The sequence below is a fragment of the Athene cunicularia genome, assembly GCF_003259725.1.
Source record: "Athene cunicularia isolate RWA chromosome 6 unlocalized genomic scaffold, athCun1 chr6_part1, whole genome shotgun sequence".
NCBI classification, from domain to species: domain Eukaryota; kingdom Metazoa; phylum Chordata; class Aves; order Strigiformes; family Strigidae; genus Athene; species Athene cunicularia.
The window spans coordinates 12275399-12283315 of record NW_020799105.1 but is presented as its reverse complement, the minus strand read 5'-3'; the positions used below and the strand labels follow the sequence as shown (position 1 = coordinate 12283315).

General features: G+C 58.4%; 1 protein-coding gene across 2 annotated transcripts; it reads right to left on the bottom strand.

Moving 5' to 3' along the window:
* Positions 1-2431: 2431 nt before the first annotated feature.
* SFXN2 (sideroflexin 2) lies at positions 2432-7877 on the bottom strand. Of its 2 annotated transcripts, XM_026851668.1 has the most exons (11): positions 7268-7473; positions 6794-6964; positions 5602-5700; positions 5370-5445; positions 5207-5292; positions 4462-4522; positions 4328-4394; positions 3658-3707; positions 3320-3369; positions 3032-3079; positions 2432-2625 (listed from the first exon to the last, which is right to left on the bottom strand). In XM_026851668.1, exons 1-11 carry the CDS (start codon positions 7426-7428, stop codon positions 2526-2528), a joined length of 969 nt encoding a protein of 322 aa, XP_026707469.1. In that variant the 5' UTR covers positions 7429-7473; the 3' UTR covers positions 2432-2525. The 2 variants fall into 2 exon arrangements, with proteins under 2 accessions (XP_026707469.1, XP_026707468.1); XM_026851667.1 differs by lacking the exons at positions 2432-2625; positions 3032-3079; positions 3320-3369; positions 3658-3707 and adding an exon at positions 7825-7877 and having other exon boundaries at positions 3910-4394; positions 7268-7440.
* Between the last annotated feature and the right edge of the window lie 40 nt (positions 7878-7917).

Genomic DNA, 7917 nt, shown 5'->3' with positions numbered 1-7917 from the left:
GGATGGTTTGCCAATCCTCCAAGCCCAGAGCAACCCTCTTCCTCTGGCTAAGAGCAATCAACTGCACCATGTCCTACTCTCCCAGGCAGGGGGAGAGCTGGTACAAGATGGCAACAGCTCTTCAGAGGGTCTACCTGCTCCACCACCCCTCTGGTATGGCTGGGGACAGGAAAAAAAAGGAGTGACAAAACCACTAAGACTTTCTCACTGTAGTCCCAGCCTTGGCTTTGGGTGGCTGCTGGCCTGGCATCAATGGTTGCAAAGCCTCCTGCCCTGCTGGGACCCCCACGCACTGCAAACGCAGGAAGGGTCAACAGCAAGAGCAAGATTGTGATATGCAGGGGAAGGGCAGTTTAGGGCACTGTGGCACATCACTTTACAAGCATTGCCATGTTCTTAAGCATGCCAGAGGCACCTTGGACCCAAATACAGCCCAGGCAGCTACAGGTACCTTTCTGAAAGTGTGCAAAGCAGTTCTGAGTGTAGGGCAAGAGCAGCTTGAGTTAGATACCTTAAGAAAAGCAGAGAGCAGAGATGTCTCCTTGTGGCTTCTTCCCACTCTCAACAGGAGTGACATCTGTTTCATTTAATGTGCTTATCTATTATTTTAATTGCACATTAACAAGATCTAATAATGCCCAGGGAACAGATACATGTTTGAACATGTTTTTTCCTACTGTTTGCTGACCTATTCATTATTTCACAGCTTTTGTGCAGCTTTCTACAAAGTTGTGCAGCTACATGTGGTTGGAGACATTATCCTCTGCCTGTTGCAGCTTGGGAAGAAGAAAACCTGCTGTGGATACAGCTTGGCCCTTCAAGATGTACATTTTGGGTTTGGCTGCTCTTGCTGTAGAAACAGTGGTTAATGCCAGAAAGCCCTTTGGCTGCAGATCCTGTGTCTCCACTTGGGCATATGGCTGATGCCAGGATGATGCTGCCCTAAGGGATCTGACACATATCCTGGGCTGAAGGGATGAGCATGGTCCATCCGCTGGTTCATAGGGCTCTCCGAGCAGCCACATCATATGGCTGGTTAGAAACACACTTGTCCAACAAGGGATGTTCATCAGCCAGCAGAGTACCTGGCTGAGGGATGAGTTTTTAACCCAGGACTTGGGCTAAAATTTGCAGCTCCTTCCTCCTCTGAATATAGGCTGCAGCAAACTCAAGCTGCTCTCCTTCAGGGTGGGAGAGGCCTCATGGCAAACTCAGGTTTGCATCATGCAAACACTGCCTGGCCAAGAAGACAAAGAGCACCCATGGGTGTAGGAAGGGTCACCCAGTGTCATGCCTCTCATTCCCCCAACGGGACAAGAGTCACCACAAACACAGCACTGTCACTTGCCTTTGTCATTTGCCTCAGGACTGTTTGCAGCCCCAAGAATGTGTCACAGAAGGCTGCATGGATACCCAAGGGTTTCAGGGCTTGGGTCAGCCCTTGAAGATCCTCATGGCTCTTCCTCCTCCTCCTGGCCCTTGTGCTGCACCTCACCCTGGTGCCTGGTCAGTCACAGAGCCCACACACCTCTCCCTTTCAAGGCAGACATGAGACCCACGTACCAGCCCTGCCCAGGGAACCAGACACCCACAGACCAGCCAAAAGCAGAACCCACATCTGTTTTTTAAAAATGACCACATTTTATTTTTCAACCCTCCTCTCTATCGTTTGCAGTGCTGCTATTCAGAGCCTGAGTTAATGCCTTGACATAATGCCTTTCGTGACTCTTGTGTCTCCTTCCCCCTAAGGGGGCCCAGAGTTGACTCTCCCCCAAATGTACAGGTCCTTGGTCCTACCGTGGGGACAGTGAGATGCAGGACAAGGCTAACTGCTGGCTCTCACGTTCAGAGGAATGGACAGATTGCAAAAATTATAGCTTAGAAATAATTAGCTCTTTCTCTCCTGGATTGTGGTAATCCCAAAGTGAATAAAACCTGAACCTGAGAGCAAGTAAGGCATGGTCCAAGCATTGGTCCCTGGACTGTGGGTGCTCCCTGTGTGGAGGGGACAGGTTCCTTCCGACATGCCAAGACATGATCCAGCTCTTGCTAAGAGGCCACTGTGGTGGCTTAAGACAGCAATGTGCTTTGGTTCCTCATACAATCAATGGCAAGGCACCTGCTTTCAGAGGTAGGACTGTGCTCTGAGACCCGAGGGAGAGAGCCTGATGCCTTGTGGGGCCAAGCCCAGTGACCACATGAGGCTCAGACAAGCTGGGCAGATCCTCCTGTGCAGGGCAGAAGGAAGGCACAAGAAGCTCAGCCATTGCCTAGAGCAGTAGGGATGTGGGGAGGCAAGGACATGGCCAGCAGCAGATGGAGGAAGGCTCAGGACAAGCCAAAGTGTTGCAAGCTGGGCATGCAGGGCCAGATCCTGCCTCTCTGGAGGAAGGAAGCATCAGAGATGGTGCTGGGCCTGGGGGGCAGATCTGGCCGGACTGTGCCTCTGAGCCCTGATCAGAGTACGTGGGGCTGGTGGCGGCAGGGGGCCGGAAGGGTGTGATGGTTCCTGAGGTAGTCTCTGTTCACAGTCCCTTGTTAAAATAGACGTATGGCACTTTGTCCCCATGCTTGGCCACGATGCTGTCATGTAGCTCCAGCTCAAGGTCAGCCAGTGCAAGGGAGCTGTGGGGAGAGGAGATCGACGTTGAGAATTGCAATCCTCCTCCCCGACCACTGGCCAGGCCACCCTCCCCTCCCCATTGCCATCTGAGGTCCCCTGCAGTCCCTGGGATCTTGCAGGCTCACATCAAGACTCACCACCCAGCCCTAGTGTCCACCACTCCCAGTGCTAGGGAGCAGAGAGCTGCCGGTGGGGCTGTGGGTCCTACTGCTCCCAGCCCAGAGCTCACAGAGCAGGGGAGTCACACACCCTCCTGCTGCCCAGGGCACCAGTGTGTACAGGCAGGCACTGCCTCAGGCTGAAGGGTGGGTGCCCATCCTGGGATCGGCAGAGAAGGGCTAGGGGAGGAGGAAGGCTCCTGAGGTCCCACACATGATGGGGTTGGGGGGGAAGCAGTAGGACAGGTACCATCGCTGCGGGAACAGGGCACAAGCTGCTGGCACCATGAACAGGAGGCTGCAGGACAGAGAAGAGCTGAGTGTTAGTGTTGGGGATCACAGCCCATTTGCCCCCCAGCTGCAGGGATCTCAGCCCAAGAGGTGCTGCTCATGCCCAACGACTCCCAGTAACTTAGGAAAGCCCAGGCTGAAAGGCAAGCAGCTTTGCAATCCCCTGCTGGGAAAGGGGTCTTTTTTCAAGCATCCCTTGGGGCCACACTCCAGGCACCCACAGGGGTTTGAGCAGTGAAATACTTACAAGCCCCCACAGAGCAGCACCTGCAGAGGCCCGTGGAGAACCCGGATCCGCTGCAAGGGAAGAGCCGGGAATGAGTCCCCAGCCTTGCCGCAAGCCCCCTTCACAGAGCAGGGAGACTTCTCCCCTCAATGGGGCTGAATGGCCAACCCCTGCGACAATCCCACAGCCTCTCCATGTCACCCAAGAGACCTCTGGTGTACTGGTTACTCAAACAGGGGGCAAAGCAAGCCAGGCTCTGCAACCCCCCATTTTACCCCCAGCATCGTGATGCCTGGGGAGCAGGGCTGGAGCACCGCAGGATCCACCGGAAAACTGTGGCAGGAGAAGCATGGGCTCACCTGCATGAAGGGGAATCTCTCCAGTCGCTCCATGATGATGGGCAAAATAACTAGGTACAGAAAGAAAAGGTCAGGGCCTCCCTGCAAACCAGCCCATAGGGCTGCCCCAGCAGAACTGTCCTCCTGGAGGCCATGGCATTGGGTAGTTGTGCTAGGGAGGTCACTGGGTGTTTGCTCATGGCAGGGACCTGGCATGGGACCCCCATCCATCCATCCATCCATCCATCCATCCATCCATCCATCCATCCATCCAGGTCCATGGGCATGCTGGCCTATCCGAGCAGCATGGTCCATGCTCCTTATGCTCTCTGATCCCTTCTGCCAGGCTTGCGGCATGGAAAGGGTCTCATGAGGGTGAGGGATGTCAGGTTGTGAGGAGAGAGGCCAGAGAGCATGAGAGGCATTCTTGTGGAGCCCAACTGCTGCGGGAGTACCCTATGTCCCCCATGGGCTGTGGGTTGGGGTGAGGAAGGCTGGGGGCTCAGGGGACTCTGATGGGAATGGCAGCATGGGGAGAGCAGCTCCATCAGTGAGATGAAACCAAACACCACCTGGGATGCAGGGCCACCCTCCCTCTTCTTCCTGGGGGAAACTGAAGCAGAGGAGGCTGAGGTAGTGGTTCCCAGGGGAGCCCCTGGTCTGGCCCCCCACCCTCCTGCCCTGCACTCACTCATTCCCGGCGCTGCCATGGCGATCCTGGAGACCACAACCTGTGCAATGCCTTTCACTGCTGCTCTCTGCAAGCAAAAGCATCAGGTGAGCCCCTGCAGCAGGCCCCAACTCGGACCCCATCCCCAGACTCACCCTGGAGCAGCCGAGCTCGTTATTGTCCCCGTCTGTCACTGTGATCCCGTTGATGATCTCCCTGGAGGGGACAAGCTGCCATGAATGGGGGCCGGGATGGTCGGGGAAACGTGAGGACGCAGCAGTGGGCTGACGGGGTGCCAGTGGGGTCCCTTGTGCTGTGCTGGCACAGCAGCCCCGGCTGTCCCCAGCCCTGGCCTCAGGGCTCAACAGTCCCGGAGCACCGCGGTCCTCAGCCCAGCCGATGCTGCCATCTTCAGGGCATGGCTGCGAACAGGGTCCAGCCATTCAGGGGACAGACACCCACGCGGGACCCGCAACAGAGCCAGGGGACAGTCCCCTATACAGCACCCCAGCTCCCCGTGCTGTGACCTCTGGGAGACCCTGAGAAGCAGACACAGGTCTTCACATGAGCCCCACATGGACATCGTGGACTGGGGCTCTCCATGACCACAGGCAGAAGACCTTTGGATCTGAGAGATCTTCCAGCCCAGGCCCCAGAACACCTACCCTCAGCCCCAAATCTCCGTCCTGCTCTGAGCAAAGGCGGAACCATCCCACCAGGCACCCTCCACCAGAGACCCGGCACTGCGAATGTGCAGACCCCAGCTCACCTCCCTCCCATCCTCCCACCCGCTCCAGCCCCTGGATGGCAAATGGTGGCAGGGTGACCCTGCAGCCAGGCTGCCACCACATCACCTTCCGAGGGAGCCGAGTCCCTCAAGCACTCTGGCCAGGCACTTACTGTTGCCGCATCATGGGGATATTGACACAGTTGGCAGCAGCCACGGCTGCAAAGGGGACCCAGCGGGCCAGCAAGGGGGGCGCTCGCTGCGGGAGACAGGCTAGTGTCAGCACAGGAGGGCAGGATGCAGCCAGCTCCCCCACCCGGCCCTGGCCACATGTACCTTGGTGTAGAGGTTGAGTCCCACTGCAGTGGCCAGGGCTGTACCGGTGGCTGTGATGTAAGCCACCCCGATTTGCCTGGACAGTGATTTCCAAAAAAGGGAGAGAACAGAAACACGAACTCTGACTCAATCCTGTTCCTTTGGTACCCAAGACAGGGCACAGGGAGACTTTAAGGGGCATCCAGGGAGGTCTCAACACAGAGGGTCCCCATCCTGTGCGGGGCACGCTCACCTCAGTGAGATGGGGGAAGCAGCATTGCGGTTGGTGTAGTTGACGATGGCATTGAAGGACTGGTTCACCCACTGCCAGAAAACCACGGCGGGCACTGTTCTGCAGAGAGAAGGGACCGGGAGAGCACCCAAGAGCCATCAGGTACACTGTGCCTATGCCTGTGGCCAAGCTCAGCAGGGGGACAGCCAAGATGCCCTCGATACACTTGTCAGGGTGTCTCCCGAGGGAAACTGAGGCACTGTAGCAAAGCGATGAACCAGTAGCAGAGCTGGGAAATGACGCCAGCAGTCCTGGCTGCCATGGGGCCTTGGGGACCACCAGAGTGGGACCAGCCCTGCAGGGTGCTTGGCCAGAGGTGGGAGACCCAGCTCTCAGCAGGGCAGCAGCCATCCTGCTGGGCTGAGGTATGCCTTTGTCAACAGGAGTGGCAAGGAGGGAGCACACGGGGACAGAGGCAGCTCTGGGGACGACCAGGGCACCTGGACTCCTCATGGTGTCTTGGGGACACTGAGGTGGGGCAGGAAGGGACACAGGGAGATTTGGGTCTGAGCAAGCTTTGGGACGCAGGAGGGTGATGAGCTGGAAAAAGGGTGACCTGTCAGCACTGGGAGATCCCCCACCCAGGCTGGACCTCACCAGCAATGGGAAAACCAGTCCAGCAAACAGGGGTGGGATGGGACAAGGATCCACTGGGAAAGGCAGTGCCTGTCCCATACAGCCTCTCTGCTGGGGACAGGACCACTCACCCCCACAGCAGCCATTTCAGAAGGGGAATGCAGGGAGCTGTTGGCATGGGCTGGGGACACTGGAGCAGCCTGGCCTGGGGACACATTTGGTTCTTGGTTTCAGTGGCTGTAATGGTCCATGGAGCAAGAGCAGCAGCCACAGAGGATGTGGCTGTGTTAATCATTACAAGGGCTACAGGAAGAGCAGAACTGAGGGTGAAGTGAACTGTGTGAAGTGAACTGGGAGGATCTGTGATGCTTCCACCACAGGCTGGGCACTGGGGACAGGGCACAGGGACACAGGGCTTGGCCACAGGATGCCATCAGGCACAGCAGCCATGGGCATACCTCAGGCAGCAGCCGGCCCCAGAGAAGGCAGATTGGCCGTACCCTGTCCATGGGGGACCCCTCAAGGGGCTGGGGGCTGTCACAGCTGCTTTCCCAGCGTGGTGTACCCCAGAGCTCACCGGTAGAACTGGAGCATACAGCCGGTGAGGGCCATGCCCCCTGGCACCTGGAAGGACATCCTCCCTATGAGGTTCATCTTCTCGCCGCTGTCAGGGTGGAAGGCTGAGTCGTACAGCTTCTTGGCATAGAGCAGCTGCTCCTGGCTGCTTCCTGGCGGCACCAGCCCAGCCCTGCAAGCCCAGAGCCCATCAGGGAGAGCCATGCAGACCTACCGGCACCTGGTATTGCCAAGGCACAGAGCCCCGGGTGCCAGACATGAAAGGCAGAGGAAATATCTCTCATGAGGGAAACTTGTCCCAGCTTGAGGCTCCTGGGAGAAGCCTGGGAAACTCCCCCAAAACCACCTCTGATGGATGGTATGCCCCAGCACGCCTGCTTGGGAACGACTGCCTCCATCCCTCCCACAGCACCACAGGGTGGTTGGGTACAGCCACGGGCATGGCACCTGTCCTGGCTGCACCCCTGTCCCTCACCTGCAGGCTTCCACCAGAGCCTTGGCCCGGTCCAGCTCCTTCTCTGGCACCAGCACCGTCCGCGGGTCGGTGATGTTGAGGAAATGCTTCAAGCGCCCCACAAAAGTGCTCTGGTCCCAGCGTGGGGCATCAATGTTGAAGCCAAGGGGGGCAGTGGCCATTTCAGCACGGGTCTGGGCAGGGGGAGAAGGCGGCTTGGGAGGATCCTGCCTCACTCACCCGTCAAGTGCGGGCCTGCCACGGCCACAGGAGCAGTTAACTGGGTGAGAGCCGTGGCAGGTTTATATTTAACGGGAAAGTTGGACTTTCAGCAGCCCTGAGCCCGGGAGCCTCCTGCACCTTTGCTGCCGGCCAAATGCTGCAATTGGGCCGCTCCCTCACGCACCGCCCTGCCTCCAGTGGGTCCCCCCACTTGCACTGCCCGACCCCCCCGGTACCTGGCACCCACTCCTCGGGGTGGAACTGTGCTGCCTGCGAGCACGCCCACCCCTGAGCCCACGCAGCCTAGCACCGCACTGCGCCCCACTGCCCGCGGCACCGGCACCCACGGACGGCACCTCCGCGACGCCGCCGGGCTCTGCCCCACACCGCTACGCTGCATCCTCCGCCGCAGCGCACTGCGCGTCCCCCCGAGATACACGGCCCCGAGC